The sequence below is a fragment of the Anas platyrhynchos genome, chromosome 3 (assembly GCF_047663525.1).
Source record: "Anas platyrhynchos isolate ZD024472 breed Pekin duck chromosome 3, IASCAAS_PekinDuck_T2T, whole genome shotgun sequence".
NCBI lineage: Eukaryota > Metazoa > Chordata > Aves > Anseriformes > Anatidae > Anas > Anas platyrhynchos.
Genome location: NC_092589.1, coordinates 48,934,378 through 48,954,446, shown reverse-complemented (window position 1 = coordinate 48,954,446; position 20,069 = coordinate 48,934,378). Strand labels below are relative to the sequence as shown.

General features: G+C 36.2%; 1 protein-coding gene across 44 annotated transcripts in view; it reads left to right on the top strand.

The window, feature by feature from the left end:
* QKI (QKI, KH domain containing RNA binding) overlaps window positions 1–20,069 on the top strand; it is a 449,819-nt gene that overhangs the window by 141,108 nt on the left and 288,642 nt on the right. For 28 of the 44 annotated variants that reach the window (XM_072035850.1, XM_072035847.1, XM_072035848.1 and 25 more), the window contains exons 6-8: window positions 6,293–6,380; window positions 8,632–8,928; window positions 11,549–11,623. In XM_072035850.1, the coding sequence (XP_071891951.1) occupies window positions 6,293–6,380; window positions 8,632–8,928; window positions 11,549–11,623 (460 nt within the window). Of the gene's footprint in view, window positions 1–6,292; window positions 6,381–8,631; window positions 8,929–10,777; window positions 15,704–16,249; window positions 19,408–20,069 lie in introns of those variants that run through there. The other 16 variants (XM_038176203.2, XM_038176193.2, XM_038176197.2 and 13 more) reach the window with 11 other exon arrangements.

Genomic DNA, 20,069 nt, shown 5'->3' with positions numbered 1-20,069 from the left:
ATATATTGATGCCTGATATCTGTTTTTTTTTTTCTAATACGTGTATGTCTAGGAATTTGTAGTATATTGTTTGTGAGTTTTTTTGTTTATCAATTATGAATGGAAGGTTTTTGTCCCTGAATGGAGACATTCATGTGTAAAGGCTGTTTGACTGGCGCATGGTATGTTTGGAATACTTACTGATCTACAAGTGAATTGCAGTGGAACATTTTTCTTTGTCAGCTAGATAAAAGCATTCCACAGCGCGTTGAGTCAAAGTGAGTGTCGGAGAGCTGGCGAGGAAGCTGCAGCTGCTACCCTGCCCCAGCAGCTGGGGATGTGGGAAGGCAGGGTGACAGACCCCTGCGGGGCTCCCGCGCTGTGAGAGGCACGATCAGTGACAGAAAACTACTTGTGGTGCTACCAAAATTTATATTAAATTAATGAGTTGCAGGTCGTTTGTCTGATACAGATACACAGGTTAATACAAGTCTTCATATTTAATGTATGTGTCTTTCCAGAGGTACGGTGGGAGAAAAGATGTTTACTGTATGTGCCAACTCTGACTTTTCTATTTGAGGAAGGGTTTTATGTATCTATTCTTGTTCGTTATTATAGTGTCTTTTCAAAGCTGCCAAGTTCTCTGCCATTATGATTAGAGTGTGTATAAAATTATTTAACTCCTTAACTGTGTACGTAAAAATATACTGTGCTGTTGGCAAAACTCTTAACATGAAGTGATGTGGAGAGAAGCACGGGGACTTGGACAAAAGGTATCAGCTGGAAGACATAGCTGCTCCCTCTTTGTGGGTGGCAAGAAAGGTGCCGAACCACCACCGAGTATTTCTGCTTAACTAGAGGTGGTATGGGGCAAGCAGGGAACGTATAGTCTGTGCGAGAAGTTGCTGAGGTACTTGAAAGGTGAATGCTGCTCTTTGGTGCTCTTGCCTTGCTGGGGCTGCTTGGTTATTCTTTCCATCAGCCTGACGGGACAGGCACCCACCACAGTTGGCTGGGGAAGATTGACTGATTTCTTGTCTTTGCATCTGCAGTTGATTTACGCATCACTTTGTTTCACCATCACTTCCTACCTGCTGCTCCTTGTCTGATCCTGAACGGATGGCCCTGAAACAACTGATTAAGGCCTGCTGTGTTAACCAAAGCCAGCACTGGCTGCACCTTTACTAGGGCTGAGCTCAGGTCAGTTGAGAATCCAGCTGAAGTGCAGGCATGCATTTCTGCAGCATGCAGAAACATCTTCCAAAATGTGTGACATTTGGAAGCCACGCTGTCCACAAAAGTCACTAACATCACCTAAATAAGCATATTTCTATTACTATGAATGTAGGAAAAAATATTTGTTGTATTTTCCAACATAGTTACTTTAAGAGAAGAATGCACATTTTAAGGGGAAAATGCTCGTGTCCTTTATACAGAAAGACTCAGAGCTTTCCCTGCCAGCATTAGTAATGAGAATCAGGATACGTTTTGAGACTTAGCTGGTAAGAACCGTGAGGCTCAAGCAGCTCTATCAGGATGAGGAATCTCTGCTATCACTGAGTGGATTGTTTGGTTGGTGAATTAATTCAGCGGCAGGCACCGAAGGAGCTTCATGTGGCTCAGTGTGGGTACTCTGCAGCGTGCCCCTTGTGGATCTCTGTTCAGCAGTGTATTGGAATATACTGCTGAAATACAGTGTAAGGAATGCACTGCGTGCTTGTCTGTCTTCCAGCCTGATCCTGGGCCTCCCTATCAATGTCTTTGTGTTTTGTGTATGAATAAAAAGTTAAAATGTATGGTACTCTGAAGCACACACTGTATGCATATGAGAATCTGAGGGATTTAAGTGCCTAAAATATAATGATTTCAGAAGTATTAGTTAAACAAAAGAATTTCTCTGAGGATCTTGAGATACCAGAGGTTCAATAGGGTTGAACTCAAGCTTGGACATTGAAAATAAAATGAAGTCATTAAAAAAGTAAGAAGGCAATAGTGTCCTCTCCCGACTCTGTTTCATGATGTGAAACAAGCTCTCAGTGACAGCATTTTATTTCGTAGTGGTGCTCCTCAATTTTCTTCTAAACAGCCAGTGTTACCCAATGTAGGAGAATTGTTGCTGTAGGTGGGCATCAATATAGTGAGCATTGCATATTTTGTTTGGGATTCTTATGTTTTGGGAAGGGTTCCACAGATTCTTGTGGGATCTCCAGCGTGGGCCTCAAACCTCCTTTCAGACATAGATGTCTGTACACCTGTCCCTTCTTCACCTCAGCGAGGTGACGCTACCACTGTGTGTTTCTAGAAGGGGGCAAAGTCAAGATGGTTTTTAATATTTCATTGTGAATTTTTGTAAGAATGAAAAAAGCAACAGGGTAATTGTAAACCGTGTCAATAAAAAAAATATCTTCATTGGTTTTAATACCAGGTTAGAGCAGGCTTGGTGTAGGTGACACTAGTATTTACTAGCATTTTAAACCTTGTGACCATTAGTCCTACTCTGATAAAGATTAGGAAACCAGGTGCTCAAAATGACGGTGCTCACAGGCATTTGGTCTTTTTACTGCTGGCGCAAGTAAGGCCAAGCTGCTGTGAGGAGAAGCGAGCTGAGCTGGCCCGGTGTTGACAGGGCGGCAGCCACCCTTGTCTGCACGTAGTTGGCTTTGTTAGGATTTACTGCATCTCTTCAGTGTGCGTATTCAGAGAGCAGCTGCAAGTGCTTGCATTTAAAGAATCAGGTTTCAAGATAGCATTTTTTTTTTTTCTTAATCAGCATGTTATATTGCACATGAGAAATAGAGAGAAAGCACTGAAGATTTAAGAGGATGAGAGGATTGAGTCAATCACTTGAGCTTCAACTTAGTAATGCAAATCTGGCTTTAAGTGACCTTATTGATGTTTGCTCAAAGTAGCTTCCTTTTGGTACAAATGGCTGAGCTTTGTTGTAGCTATTGTACAGGTAATGTACTGTCCCTTTAGAGATTGCCTTTGTATCCCAGCTGCAACCTCTCTTTGCTGTAACAGCGAGTGCCTGCAGAAATGCCTGCAGCTAAGATGGATTGCATCGACGGGCCTCATTTGATCATCTGCCAGCAGTGAAGAGAGGATAGGCCACAGGGAAACGCGGGCCTGCTTCGCTATCCCATCTCATGGAAACTTGAGTTTTTGACTATGGGTGGATGACGTTCAAGTAGAGAGCTTGGTACGAGAGGTCGGAGGCCATGCCCTGGTATCTGAAGGGCTCCTAACGAGAGGTCAAAGGCCATGGCGAGGTATCTGAAGGGGGCTCCTAACAGCCTCTGTGGCCAGCGCCCTGAGGGGAGGCGGTGGCCTCAGGGTGCGAGGGGCTGCAGGAGGAGGAGCGGGGCCGGCAGGGTGCTGAGCACCATGGCTGGAGGTGGTGGCATCGAGCAACAAACAGTGCCATCTTCTGGGAGGAGCCGGCAAGATGCCCTGTGGTCAGCCATGAACAAGTTTTTGAGCGGTGGGGGTGTTGGTGTGTTTGTGTTGGTTTGCTTGCTTGCTGCGATAGGTGTTTGGAAAAAACAAATGCCAGAAGTGGAAAGGCAGCGCTAATGTCTGGCAGTGCAAGTCCACATCTTGACTCTCTGGACTATCACTGATACCGTCTTAAAAGAAATGTTTTAAGCTATGCTTTGGAGTCCGTTTAAAAGAATAAAAATTTTATCAACTGCTGAGCAGTACTCCAGAGAATTAAATTGCCAAAATTGAAGTTAAGGGCTCAGTCTTTTTTGTACTCTTAGGACTGCTATTGTTTTTGTAAACGTACTTTGTAAAATCTAAATAATTGCCACATGTTTTCTCATAGAAAGCATAGTGACCTATAGGAAAATTAAACATCCAAAATAGGAATTATAAGAATGATTACTTTGTCTTTTATTGCTTTTAAATTGCTGTAACTCCTTCCTTTGGGGATGCCAGAAGGGAAAAAAATGTTTTCTATCTTAAAGTTTTTCCTATAAATAATTACATTTGGAAAACATTTACCATGGTCTAAAATCTGGGATAACGGAGTTACTATAATTATCCTAGCAAGTGGAATGTAAGATTCAGCATTTACTGAGACTCATTAATAATGTCTCAGATCAATCACCCGAACTCTTATTTGGAGGAAGTATGCAATTTTAGTAACACTGATGGAACTATATGGGAGATGCAGGTGACATTGAGAGGAGGGCTTTTTTTTTATGGTTACATGCTTTCTGTTAAATAAATAAACAAGCAAAAAGCCAATAGCAAAGAATAACCATTAGTAACCATTAGGGGTGGAGGGGAAAAGTGGGATCAATGTATTAAAAATCTTTATTGCTAAAATAAATTAGGAGAAATGAAGTTATATCTAGAATGACAAAAGTCTTTAAGTTCTGGATAGAAAAATAGATTTGGAATTGCTTTTATTGCATCATAGTTGACAACACAGTATAGATAATTTACCAGTGATGATGCAGTGGAATAAGAAATTCTTTAAAATGAATAAATAAAATCCTCTGCATATAAATTCCAACTCTGTTCTGAGACTGTCATATTAAGCATGCTATAATCAGTACATTTTGTATTCCAGAGAGTCTAATTTTCATGATTGTGGAATCTGAGGTATCTGGATAGAACAGTATTTAACTGCACAGTTAATTTGTAGTTAAAATGCTAATTGAATATGCATTTACTTTTTCACTATTAGGGTTAGTTTGGTCTGTCATACAGTATTTAATAGATAAAGAAAATAATGTCTAACTCTTCGAGTATATTCTGTATGTTTAACAACAATGTCAATTGTTAGTTTTTAATCTGTTTAGGTAAATCCTCAGTATTACAGTTAGGACTTCCATTTCTGGCATCTGGAAGTGATTTAGTCTTGACCCATCTTACTGGGTTGACTAGTAGTTTATTTGCTTAAATGCAATTTTAAGACTTTTTTTTTTTGTTTTGCAATTTAGTAAGTTACTTCATCAATGTTTTGGCAGTGAAGTATGTATAACAATATTTTGCTTTAAACTAGTTTGAAAATGTTTCTGTTCACTTTGGAACCACTGCATGTGGATATTCCTATCAACTCCTAACTTACTTGGGAGATGTTTCAGTATTGCAGTGCTGTAATGGACACAAAGTTATTTAGTAGGCTTCTTCTGGTTGTTGGTGGCAATCACTATTCTTTGTGGCTTTTTAATTGTATTTTTCATAATCACTAGTCCTTTTGAAATTCCTAATTCAAACCATCTGCTGAAGTTGTTGTTTAAGACAGGTGAACAACTATCTCTGAAATCTTTGTTAGGTTTTCAGTGGATGGCACAGTATCTCATGATCCAGATTGTCATTACATGTAAAAATCCTGTTCCAAATATACAGGAAATATGTGAATAGACAAGATCAGTTAAAATCAAAACTAAAAAATTAAGAAACCAGTTTAAGAAATGCAGCTCACACTTCAGCTGCACCCTTTTTGCCAAGAATGAGACTTTTCAGCAATGACAACGTGAGAAGCAAGGTGGTAACTCAACATTAAAGTATATAACTGCCTCTCCTCAATTTCCTATGTCATTATCTTGTTTTCTGATTGATAGGAGGTAAACTAAACAAATGATAGTATTTCTGGAAAAACAGATCAGAAAATGTCTGGTTTTCAGAACTGTAATAATTATATTTTTATTAGTAACAGAAAAAGTGTTTTTTTTTCTGTGGTGGTGGTGGTTTTTTGCCTTTTTTTTTTTTTTGTTTAACTGAATACTGCATATTTATGCAAATTGAAAGACACCAAAGGAATTGATAACTTCAGCCAAGACATCTATATTAAAAAGCTGCTCAAAGATTTTTATTTTTCCAGGAGTAGTTAGTTTTACTTAGAGTAGAACTGTAAATCAAAGTTTACATAAAACTTTGGGTTTCTATTCTTCCTCTGGTCCAATAGTGGATTTTTTTTTTAATACCAGTTTAATAGTATGTAATTTTTTTTACTAAAGCTTGAGAATTTTTTCCCTAAATAATTTCTGTCAAGCATCGACTTAAAATTAACCCAGTTTTTATTTTATTTCACTTTTTTTTTTCATTTTATGGTATGAGACTTTTCTAAAACCCTGTAAGATATGTATCAGTACCAGTTAATGATAGGAAACGAACAACTTGTACTTAGCTTTAAAGAAAAGTTAACAAAACATAATGGTTTTGTCAGTAATGGGTAAGCAGATACTTTCATTGGTTAAAACTTGTAGTTTATTCTACATCCCTTAGATCTTATGCACTAGTAAATTAATAATCCTGACAATTAATAATCCTGATTTTCTTTCCATCTTCTTATTTACAGGCAGAAGGAGAAGACAGCCTTAAAAAGATGCAGCTGATGGAGCTTGCAATTCTGAATGGCACCTACAGAGATGCCAACATCAAATCACGTAAGCATGTTATAATCTTGAGGGTCAGTGCAACATTAGTATTTGCAGATTTTGATTCTTAAAGCTACTTTCAGGTAAATGGACAATAACAACTGTGTAGGAAAACAGTAGGTAGCCATTGCAGATGATCTTCTGTAGATAAGTTTTGCAAGTTTTTTGATGTTTTGTGTTTTGCTGTTGTTGCTGGTTTTTGTTGTTTTTCTTTAAGAACAACATGTCTGGGCTGAAATATTTACAAATATATAGTTCAAACAAAATTCAACTCTTAAGCCAGATTTTTCTATTTTACAATTAATTTTTTTTCTTAATAAATATAAAGGGCAGTGGACTCCTTGTCAATTATACTTTTAAAGATTCAGTTTGAAAGTGTTACAGATGTTCAGGATACTGTGAATACATTTTTCTGTATTATATTCCTTCCTTTCATCTTGCCTTGCATGTGTTCCCCTAGTGTTATGTTTTTTCCAAGAATTCATCATCTGATTTCACTGCTGAGTTCACAGGGATCAGTGATGTTATGAGCCATTTTTACAATTTCTTCCATTAGATTTGTGTGAGATGCTTTTGCAAATGCAAGTATGTGCAGATTTACACTTGAAAATTAATTATATACACCTACTAAAGACAGCATATACCTGCTATGTGTGATACAAACTAGTTTTCTATATTAAAATCTAATTTCTGCTTCTGCAAGTGTAGTTTCTGATACTGTTCCAAAGTAAACTTTTGCTGTAGCTACGATACAGGTGTCAAATGTAAGCACGGATAAATCAGTCTTTTCACTAAGGGCCTACTGATATTTGCAAATTTGTTTCCCCACACAGGCTCCATTTTAGCATTGAATATGTTTAAAGGTTGGAATGTGGTTAGGCCAATTTGAGAGTGCTTACACCAGTGTAATTTTTCTGATTCAAAAAGATACGTAAGCGAGGGCTTTTACCACCACAATGGTGGTGGTAAATCTTCACCCCTAATGAACGTTATAATATCTAGAGCTAGCTCAGTTTTAAACCTATTTGAAGCCCCAATCTATTGCAAATTTATGAGTGAAATAGCTTTCAGAATAAATTGATGCAAACTGTTGCATAGAAATCTTTATATTAATTCGAGCAATTTCTTTGTCTGATCTATTCCCATTGGTCTATTTTAACAGTATAAGTGGGATGATGGATTTTTTTCATTCTCTGACTAGAGATTTCCACATTAATATACACAGTTTGGTAGTAAGACATTTTCATTGTTTATGTTTTTGACTTTACTGAAAACAGAGGATGTGGAATCCATAGTGGTTTATTTTAGTGTAAAAACAGAAACAAAAATTTTGGTGTTTTTTTAATTCTGCATTGCCTGAGCACTTTTGAAATAAATCCACAAAACTCACCCTCTCAAATACGAAAATCTTTCCCATGCATTTCTCTTCTCAGACCACCTGTAAGTTAATTAAATCAGTGTAGATCAGCAGTAGTGCATATAAATCTTTGTCCTAACCAATAGAATAGAACAGTTTAACGTTGACTCTTACCAGCTGATCTGTGTAAGTGTTTAAGAAGTTGTTCCTATTGTATGCCGACAGGCTTCAAATAATTAAATATGCAAGCACTGTGCAAGACAAAACAAAAAAACAAGACTGTAGTAATCTAATGTAACAAAGAACATGTTATATTTGGGGAAAATTGATGTGGAAAACATTTTGAGTATGTTATTCATGCTACAGTAGGAATGGAGATGCATTGTTTTTCCAGATCCTCTTTAATTTCACTGATCCTGGAAACTGGAATTGTATATATGTTTAAACACAATATAAGAGATACAAAACTGTAGAACTCATACAGTAGCTCTGCATAACTGAGTATCTGTGGACTCTATAGTTGCACTACATTTTGTACTCTGTATTTGATTATGACAGTATTTTCCTTGTATCTCCTGCATGCATCTCAGTCTCATGCAGTCTTTATAGCATAAATGAAGAAATGTGGTCTAAATGGAGCTTTTGTGCTGTGTAACCTGTTTGAGAAATCTACCTCACTGTTTTACAATGGCTTTTTTATTTTGCATGTTCATACTTAATCACACTGGAAAATGGAAAGCTGTTTGCATTTGAATGGTGTGCTTTGGCACTGTGTGATCAGCGCATGTACTAATGATTTCCTTTTATTTTTCTTCTTTCCTACTTTTCCCCTTTTTTCCCATTCTTTCCACGTTTTGTACTGCTATCTCCATACTTTCCTCTGAATTTCTTTGCTTACTGTAGCAGCCCTTGCCTTTTCTCTTGCAGCAACAGCCCAGGCTCCAAGGATCATTACTGGGCCTGCGCCTGTTCTCCCACCAGCTGCCCTGCGTACTCCTACGCCAGCTGGCCCTACCATAATGCCTTTGATCAGACAAATACAAACCGCTGTCATGCCAAACGGAACTCCTCATCCCACCGCTGCAATAGTGCCACCAGGACCCGAAGCTGGTTTAATTTACACCCCGTACGAATACCCCTACACGCTGGCACCAGCTACATCAATCCTTGAGTATCCTATTGAACCTAGTGGTGTATTAGGTAAGACTCTTATCTGCACATGACTGGAGAATACATTGCATATGCTTTCATGATATTTGCATATAGAGGTCATGGGTCTCAAAAGAAAAAAAAAAAAAAGAAGCTATATTCCTACCTCAGAGACACCAAAATTGCCTAGGAAAATTATTCCAATGGTGTAACTCAAACATTTTAACATGTTTTGCGTTGTGAAACGTGTTTAGTGTATCAGTAAGATTATTGAAAACAAAATCGTAATGTTTGTGTGACACTAGATGGTGGATACATAGCCAAGAAAAAAAAGACATTGACATCTATTGTATGTAATTTGTTCTCCAGTAAAATACCAGACTTGCTTGTGTTGTCTTCAGCATAAATTAATTTCCAGTAATCTTTGGAAGAGAGAACTTCCTATCTTGCTGTATCTTTTTAGTAGCCAAACTGGAGAGAATTGAAAGGTGTTTTTTTCAGTTTGCTTAGGTTTTTGCTTCTACATTTAGAACACATCTGATCAAGCTCTCCTCAGTGTTGGAAAGCTGTTAATGATTTTGTAAGCAGAAAATAATATCAGAGAATAAATATATAAAGGAAACTTTAAGTTCTGAGCAAAGGATGGTACAATCAGCAACACTACTGATGGCTTATTTTTTATACATTGGATTGAAATGTCCATCATTCCTAACGTTTCAGGCCATTGGCTTTCTGTATGAAGGAGAGGATGATAAAGCAGCCGTGACAATTCAGTTAACTGGTCAATATGGAACAAGCAGTTCCAATAGTTTCTTCTTTCCCTACGCTCTGCAGAATATAAATAATCTTTTCTCTTTAGTTTGTTCTGAACTGCATATGACCTTGGTGCTGCATGATGTTGATTTTATAGTACTTTGATCTTAGTTCGTTCAGTGGCAGTTATTGATTTACGCAGATTCTAAACATCTCTAATGAACACTGGACAATAAGGTTCAAAGTCAATATTTTGTTGAAAGTATCGCAGAAAATCAGTGTTTCACTTAAACAATGAATAGTTGTGTTTTCTGTATGTGTGCATTATACAGTAAAAAAGAAAATGTACTTCAGACTTCTACCTGTCAGAATTAGTGAGCCACTAACAAAATTTTAGTAGGGCTGAAGTATGTAGCAGGTCTGTCTTTGAGCAACTTCTAGTTGTTTTCCATTATCCCATAGCCAACATCCAGGGACCATATGATAATGTCATCGTTCTTTTATTTCCCACAAGCATGTACATGCTCTCCCCGGCTCCCCCACCCCCAATCTGTGAGTCCTTACTGGCACTTGCAGTATCTCCTGGAGTAATGTTGCAGTTACAGGCATCATCGTCACAGTAGCTATCAGTTGCTGGTTAGTTAGTGGCAGTCCCCTCTCTTGAATTTGGTTAATATCAAATAAAGAAATACGTCATTCCGTTGTAATAAATTAATATGATGCAGAGAAATTTCATTGATTTCTCACAGAATTCTATGTAAAAAAGGGAGGAGGGGAGAATTACTCCTGAAAGGGTAGCTGAAGCTAAAATAGATCTCTCTAAATAAACTTAACTAAAAAAAGGGAAAAGATCACCACACCCCTGTTTATGTAGCACAGAATCAATGACTAATACATCTGCTCTATAATCTGAGCAATTGCATTGAATTAAATGAGGTTTTGGTTGAGTTCTACCTCAGAGTACACTCACGCTCATGAATAATACGCTATATTTTGTCCATTTTTTTGTGGACTTCTAAGATGTCTTAAAATAGTTCTGTTAAAAATGACAGAGAAATGTGTCCCTATTAGTATTTTGGGGGATATTGATGTTGGGAGCAAATTTTAGTTGGTGACTAACTTTTAATTCCCTTCCTTTTATCTTTAGGTATGGCTTTCCCAACGAAAGGCTAAGAATTCAAGAACGGTCTTAAACTGATCCTTCATCAGATCTGAATTTTAACAAATGCTTAGTTTCAGCAGCCTTGAAAAAAGCTTGGCCTAGCAGTCAGTGACTTACTTGCACTTTTTTTGCACATAGATTTAAAATAAAATAGTGCTATTAATTTGGATTAGCCCCTATTATTACAGAGTAGCTGTAATTTATGAGTGTATAGTAGTATACTGACTGCTAAGTGTTCTATATAGTGTTTGCTTTACTAATCACCTAATTCATTGCAGTTCATACTTATTGACTTAAAGTTTAAAATCACAATCTGTAGGCTTGAAGAATTGCTTTAAAACTTTTCTTTTTGTGGTAGAACTGGAAGTGATCTTAAGGTTAGCAAATAATTGTCAGTATTAAAAGATGGCATTATTTAAAATAGTCCTGCTGCAAGAAAGGCACTTCAGTGAATATGTGACTAGTAAAGCTTAAATGTGCTTGGGTCTAATAGATTTCATGAAATACTGTAATTTTGGGATTGTAAATGAATGGATTAAACAGGTTAAGGCCAGGATGTTTAAAATAAATGCAATATTAATCTGCACAGATAAACTTCTTAAGGTTAAGATTTGAAACTACTGTGCCTTAACTTGTTGCTTTTCTTAAAATGAACTTTTGTAGTTAATGATCATTTAAATCCATTTTGATAAACCTGCTGTTAATGTTTTCTTTGAATGTTTTCTAACTTTGTCTTGGTAATTGCAATTTAACTAGGTGCGGTGGCTACTAAAGTTCGAAGGCACGATATGCGTGTCCATCCTTACCAAAGGATTGTGACCGCAGACCGAGGTTAGTTTAGTTCTGCAGTTCTCGTTCGTAAGAAGTGCTTTGAGTGTACATGAGATTTGCAACACCACAGCTGGTTAACCAAATACCATGTTTTGACCCATTCATTATTTTTTCCTCAAAAAACTGAATAGTTAATATTTTAGAGCTTTGGGAATGCTTGTGGTTTTTTAAAAAATGTTGTAAACCTGGCTTTCCTAGCTCAATTAAATATGTAAACCTTGTCATATATTTAATATAAATGTTATAACAGATTCCCTTTTTAAAACTATTTAAAGATCCATCTGCATCAGGAAACACTATCAATTCAGTGCTGCAATGATTACTTTGTGCCAGCCCCCCCCCAACCCCATTTGTTCTTTTAATTGGTGTGGAAATATCAGATTGGTGTTGCAAAATAAAATGAATGGATGGTTGCTTAATGAGAAAGAAGTAAAGGAATAAATGCCTCCTGTCTGTGTCTGGAGAAATCTGAAGATTTAGATTCCTATTTTCCAATAAACTTTTGAGCCACTGTACTGTATATTATGAGGAGGATGCATGTTCTCAGATACCTGACTGAATTCAGAAAGGTAAGGGCTGTGAAGATAATACTTCAAAAGTTGTTTCAGTTCGAATTAATAAGGCTGGAGGAGTGGAGGGTGGTTTTTTTTGTTTTGTTTTTTTTTTTTTTTTACCAAAATCTATTTCCTGGTATTTGCCTTTTGCTGCTAAAACGTGTAACCTGAAGGAGAAACAACTTTTGAAGTCCTGTTGGTGAGATGACATCCAATATTTGGGCATCTCTCTTTAACTGTTGAATGGAAAGTAAATCTTCATTTTTCTCCTGTTCCTCAAACACAATGCCTTTGGACCCCTGAATGAAGTATTTAAGCTTATTGAGAAAAGTGATATTTTCGGTTTATTGACATTGGCTAGGAAGCAGTGTGGGCTGAGCACAGGCACTCCTGAATTCTTATCCTATCCCTGATGCTGACTCAGTTTGGGTTTCAGCAAGTCATTTAATCTCTGTGTTGTTTTCCCATCTGTAAAATAAGGATAATAATACTTCCCTACCTCACAGGGGTGTTGTGGGGGTTCTTGTTTGTACAGGGCTTTGAGGACACAAAGCGTTATATGCCAAGTATTATTATTCTGCTCTCATCAAAATCAGTGCTGTGCAGGCTTACATGATGTTGTAATACTCAAAAGCCAAATGCAGGTGACAGATCTGACATCTAACACTGACTACACTTCACTTCTTGCAACCTCCTGTAAATTGACTACAAGGAACGACACAGATTTCAGTCAATACAGTGAAAAGGGCCCTCATGGATACTTGTTATGTTTATGTAACACTTCTATCTTTCATATGTACGAATTATTGCTTTACAAAAAAATGTAAAGCTGCGATAACAAGACACTACTAAAGTTTTCCAGAAGATCACTTCTTCTTGAACCTCACACTATTTACAGCCCATTGGCTCGTTCTCACTTCTTGAAAACTCCTCAAAGGGCAACAGGGCATAATCAGAATAAGGTCCCATGTTGACAAAAAGAAAGAAAAAAAAAAACATGAGAGATTATAACCCATCTTCTGACAAGAGCAATGATGCTGAGGATTTAGTTCTCTTTAATAGTTTAATTTGATGTTTCAAAATCAGTTTTTGCTAAAGGTTGTTCTTGATCTTCAGTGGTAGCTTCAGTGTAAAACCTACTTAATTGGTTAGTTAGATATTTGACTAAGACACCTAGCAGACACCTGGCTAAAGAACAGATTGGGGGAAGCATAGACCATTTTTTTATTTTGCTTTGATCATTGTAGTTTTGAGTCACCATATTTTAAATATATTGTGAAGGGCTTAGATATTTTGTCTGGGGTTGCCACTTAAAAGTCACTGAAAAAAAGTATTGGTTTCATTTCACCTTCTTTTAAAATATAACCATTTTCTGATAATATAGTGTACATCTCTAACCATATTGAAAGTCCATTGTATTTAAAAAATAAATACAGATGGCTTATCTCCCATGGAATAAGTTATGCATACCTCTACCGTTCTGCATGAAACCCATGCTGTTATTTCAGGTGAATATTATTTTAGTCTCATCTAAATAATAACCATGTGTACTGAGTACCTTACACAAAGTTACTTTTACAACTGTACTTTTTTTATTTTGAATCTGAAATCCTAGGTTATCACTGCACAGGGTTAAGTTTTACTAAAGGATTTGAAGAGAATCGTTCAGCAGTAACAGATTCTTTATTGCATTAAAATCATGTTGCAGAATTAATCTACTATCAGTATTTACCATCTCACTTACTGGGTTGTTCTGTCACTGATATACTTCTATAGCTATAGAAGTGAAAAAACAATGTCAGCAAACCGAAATATTTTTTTTTCAATGCAGAAACTTTTATATAGTTAAATGTTGCTAAAATTATATTTGCATTCATTGGGTCTAAAGTTGGTTATTTCAATTCGAAATTGATTTTCAGATGACTTTGTAGTACTACTGCATTCACTTTTTAAGTAGGTTTTTATTCTTTGCGTAGTTCTTTTTTTAGAGATAAGCACTGCATTTAAAGCAAGAATCCCCGAACGTGTAAATGTTTTTCTCTTACAACTAAGCATTTAGAATTGGTGAAGGGTTGAAAAATATAGCTCATTTTAACTAAGAATAAAACCCCAGTTTATAAATAATACAAAATTGAATTTGCATATAACAGAGAGACTGACTGATTTAATTGTAATAAACTGTAAATGGTGTTGCACAGTTGACAAACCTGTGTGTACTGTAGAAGGCCAGAGACTTGGCAGAGGATGTATCACAGGTGTACTGGTATTTTTAAAAGGTAGCTTGCTTTGATTATAAACTCCACAAGAAATAATAATGCTGAGAATATTCTTGAATGTTTTATCCAAACCAACTGTCACGTAATTTATATATAAATTTTAATACAATTTAATCAAAATTATAATCAGTATCAAAATGCTTTAAGAGTCTTTGTTTCTAGTATACCTGTAAAGTGGTGAGATTGTGCCACATGAATATTTATTTTTATTTTTGCTTATTTTTTGAAACAGCCGTTTAATTTAAAAAAATCCCACCTAGCCTAATTCTGAAAAAATTCAGGGAGCATGTGGTCTCATTTATGTTACAGTAGTAATTTTTTTAGTGTTTATGAACTGTATCGTAAATGATAGGCCATTTTTGTTATGTGAAGGTAAATCAACCCACGAGAAAGATTGCTAAATCGATGCTATCTGTGAATATTACACCTACTGGACTTCATTTTATGAAATGGCACAAATCTGACTTTGCACTGAATACCTTTCTCACTTTCATCTCCTCTGCCTTAGTCAAAATGGCAACAGTACAAAAACTTTATCAACCTCAGAATTTATTAGCTATGATTAAGCTGTTGAATGAGTCTTAAAAAAATAAAAATGAAAAAAAAAATCATACTACTGTTAAGTGGACCAAGTTTGGTGAAGGAGAATGTGAGAGAATGATTAAAGAAGGAACAGCTCAAGAACATTGGGAATGATAACTTTCCACTTGAGAACTTTTTTATGTTTTACTGTAATTTGTTTGTGTTTTTGGGTTTTGTTTTTTTGTTTTTGTTTTGTTGTTTTTTGCAAAAGAAAATAGTATTTACAGGTGGCTTCTTTTAAAATATAAAAATATAAAGCAGGAATGTATATGAAATGTCAGATTTTATTGTATTTGCAGAGTATTAGCTTTGAAAATGAATAAAGAGAGCTGTTTGTAGTTTTAAAATGCCTTATTAGTATCGATTAGATATTTTCTCTATTTTTTGATGTACTTAGAGCTTTTTAAGTATAGAATTTAAAATGGCAGGACTTTTACAGTGTTTACATGCAAGTGCATTTTATAAGTGTCCTATATGTGTAAAATAGTAGTATTTGGAACGGGAAGATGCTGGCTAAAGTAGTAGGCTTAGCGTTTCCTGGTTCCCATGATGATGCCTACGTTGCTAGACTACAGTTTAGTACTGCTTTGTATCATGAGGCCAAGAAATTCCATGTTGTTTGTAAATAGAATAAATGAAAGGCAATAAAAAATTTATTGAACAAAAAACCCTTGTTTGGCCCCTAGTTTGTTGAACCAAATTGTTTCTGTAAGTTGAGAACCCCTCAGATCCATTTCTCTTAACAACCAGTTATTAATAATCACATCCATCATTAATAGTTGCTTAATGCTTGCACCTGGGGAGGTACTAATGCTTAATAGCAGTCAGATACTGATGCCGTGCACTGACTGTTGTTTCCAAATTCTTCCGACCGAGTTCCAAAACTGTTCATCGTTCGTTGTTTTCCAATTTCCTTCATCGACTGCTACTAACCATTAGTCGTTAGTCGTATTTTATCTCTATTTCTCCTGTTAACCGGTTTTGTGGGAGCGGGCTTCTCCTTCCCGTGTCCAAATCATGATGGAGGGCTGTCATGATTTTATGGCATTCCGTAGATGGTGTCGATCAGTATGTCAGAATTAAACATGCTTGTTTTTTATTAGTTGTGATTAGTTTTCATGTTGTCATTAAGCCGTCACTAGCTGGAACTAATCTCTTCTCTATCTTTTCTTTCTTTTTTTGTTTTGTTTTTTTTTTTGTTCCTAACCACCCAGCCGCCACCGGCAACTAACCTATGACCTTCTGACCTCTGAACTCTTCACCCAATGATGACCTGACCATGCCTGCCTGCTGATCAGTTAACTGGTAATCGCCTTTGCTTGCCTGTCTTCAGTGCAGCGAGCTGGGGCACTTGTCCGTTCGTCTTACCATCTAACAAAACAGACAAAGAAATTGTTGTCCTCCAACTCCGCTTTTTTGTGTTCTCCTGTCTGGGTGAAAGTGGTTCTAGAACCTGCACTGAATAGTAGTAAAGCAATAAGGTCCAATTCATCCCTCCGCACTGATCATCCTCTAGCGTCCCGCCCCAAGCGAACGGTAAGGAGGCCTCGCGCGAGATGGAGACAGATGTCCCTTAACTACCGATGACAGAGGCAGTTACTGTGAGAGACTTCTAGGAATATTTTTCTTCTCAAAAAAGAAGTCCGAGCTCTCTCTGAATGTACTGTGTGATGATGCATCATGCATGAACCTTTGGTCAGGGATGTCATTGGTGAAGGGATTCCAAAAAGTATTCAAAATTTGACGTGCTGTTTAGTCACTACCAGTGCCCTCAAAGGGCCAAAGTTGCAGCCTTTTTTCTATTGCCTGCCAAATTGGATGTTTTAAAAGAAAGCGTGCCATGAGATACAGATTTCAATGAATTTTCAGAACTATGTTAATGCAGAGAACAAAACAGCAACACTATGAAAGCGAATCCGAGTTTAAATTATTTTAACCATACTTTAATCTCCTCAGAAGATTACATGAGAACAAGGTACATGCATTATGTGTCACATTACTGGGCAAACTGTTCAAATATTTTTTTTAAACCTCCCTGTATAGAAAAAAATTCATTAAGGATGTAAAAGCCATGCTTGCCTATTTGCTGTATACATGTAACGAAATTGTAGATAAAGTGTAGTGCATTGAAACAAAATGAACAAAAAAAGTAGATACTTTTACTATACAAGGGTGCTGGTGCAGAAAAAAATATATTTTTGGAAATGTAGCATTTTATACTTTCAAGTGTTATAAAAAAAGAAAAAAAGAACAAAGAAACCCTTTATTTCATTAAATGATTTTTTCTGGTGGTTGTCAAGAAACAAAAGACCAAAAGAGCCTTTTAGTCTTTCTTTTTTATTTTTTAAGTATTGGAATAAGTCTAAAGAAAAGGAAGTGCCTTATTTTCTTCATGGTCATTTAGTCAAATGTCTTGTATAATCAGCTTCTCCCTCAGACAAGTTACTGCATGCCACTCAGTCGCCCAGTATGTGAAAAGAAGCTGTGAGGAAAGACAAATGATGAGTTGACCATATTAATTACCTGATTTTTGCCATATTAGTGTGATGTGACTTTGCCAAAAACGCGTTATGGAAACTATTTGCTAAGGTTTTGTCAATCCAGCCCATCATTTTTATTTCCACAACTCTACTTCTCAAACCAGAGCTAATACAGTACTTGTGCAATGTAAACCAAAGGGTTCTGTGTTACAGACAGTCTCATTCTAAGTTAGACTATTAGCTGAGAAACGTTTGTAGAGCTGGAAGTATTTCATTTTTGTTCAGGGATGGAGATGAGTTTTCTTGATTTTTTTGGTTGGAATAAATATGCATCAGACATAGCAGACTTCAGAGTCATCCAGAAAAACTGGTGTTCTGCAGATAATGAAAGTGCTTAGCTAGTCCTCAGTTATGGTCTGAGCATGTCCCCAGTTTTGGTAAGCAGCTCCTGCAGTGTCAAACAGTATGCAAGTTACTTATTTTTAAGCTTCTCTTTGGTTAATGTTAGATCTGCCTACCGGCTTTCCTTTGTAAGATAAGCAGGAGAAGGACATCAGTTAGCTGTTTGAAGCCCAGCTATACTGTATTTTTAACCCTCGCTTCCACATGAGGTTTCTGTAGCTGGGCAATCACAGGAGTTGAAGCTGTTGAACGCACATTATTTAAGTCTAAAAACATTAAGTACTACTTTGTGTGGGGCTCAGAACTAAACTTGGCAAATATCAGGTGATAACTTTACTCCCCTTCTTGTCAACTTATTCTCCTCCTGCAAATCTTCACAGCTTCCAAATGAAAGGTCAATAGTAAGCTAAGAGGGCTTACATTTTAAGCACCTGCATGGTGACCTCATCTAACATCTTGTCTCACCTGGAAATAATTATCAGTTTATTTACTATGCAATAGACATTCATCCTTTCGTATTCAGCTAGCTTTTTGTTTATTGTGCCACTGGCTTTGTCTTCCTGTTACACATACAGTTGTGTTGATTTTACTTACAGTATATGCTGTGCCATTTTGATTTTTTTTTTGGTTGGTTGGTTGAATAAACTTGCGACACTCGAACATTTGAAGAGAGATTTGCTAAAACAATACCAGTATTTGATCCAGTTTCATCTCAACTATGATAAAACCTGGACATTTTTAGATGTTTATCAAAGGTCTTTTATTGGGGATGGGGGGGAAGTGTATGAAACAGATGTGTGACATGTGAAAGTAATGTTTGCTCTGAACAAACTTCTGAAAACTTAGTTGACAAAATTTTGGATCAACTTAAAAAAAAAAAAGCATGACTTTTGAAATCTCTGAATGCCTTGGTTCTCAGTATTATCATTCTTTAATGACTTTTTCTTTATTAAAATAAGTAGTTTTAAGACTTCTTTCTGACAGTATTATGTAATTTTTTTTAGAGTGGGTAGATGGGAGTGTCGCTTGTATGTAACCGTACAGATGACATGTATTTGTCTATTCTTTATTATCTTAGTAGTTTCATGCTATGTATGTACCATAACCAACCTATTGCCTATGAGAAACATGTAAGATAATGTATTTACAGCCATTGTTACAAGTTTATAATGTATTTTTCTATCTTGTTTTATATGTATGTTATATAACATTCAAAAGAATTTTTTTCCTGATTGAGAAAAAAAAAAAGGATACAAAATGCAAAACCCACAATTTTGATAACTGAAAAATTGCCAATTGTTTTGCAGTACTTTATTATATTGGGAGTGTTGTCTTTCTTGGGCTTTTAGTTAGCTACTGGATGAATACATTAGACATATTTGGGTTTTAGTTGGGTTTTTACATAGCTTGCATTTTAATTCTTTGGTTCTTTGCTGTTTCTATTAACCCATAGCATTATTTTAATAAATGTTATAATACCAACCTACTAACTCTGGACTATGTCTGTTTATTAACCATTACATGTTTAATTAAAGTAAACAAATAAAGACGGAAGAATGTAAAGTCTTGAGTTACTGGACTAACCCTGAAGAACGTGACCACAGATAACACAACGTGACTTGTTTTTATGTTGTTTGTCGGCTGACATTCTGCACACTACTATTAAGTTGGCTTTGGTCATCCTGGCCTTTTACCTTGGGGAATAGGTGCCAGTAGATATGGGAACAAAGTAGCATTTTTTTTTTTTTGAGGCATTCTTCTTGTAGAGTCTTGCCACTTGCCTTTCAGCATCTGCATTACTAATTCCACACTTTCTTTTTCTTTCTCTAAAATAATTACTCTCAGCTCACAGCAAAAGAGCAAAGATGCCAATGTATTGGTAAATCATGGTGGTGTACAGAAACCAGTTTGATTCTTTGTTGAACCATTCAGAGGTTGCAGTTAATCTCATAGCAATTTGGGATGCGTTGGTTTTGGCACCTGTTGCATTGTGGGATATTTCCAAGCACAAAATACATCTAGATGTAATTACCATGCATTGAAATACAAAATATTCTTTTTTTCCTTGCCAAAAGTGCCTTATTTTCTTCATGCCATGCTATTTTTTATGTAATTTTTTTTGTACTTCTGCAATAGTCTATCAGTATTGCAT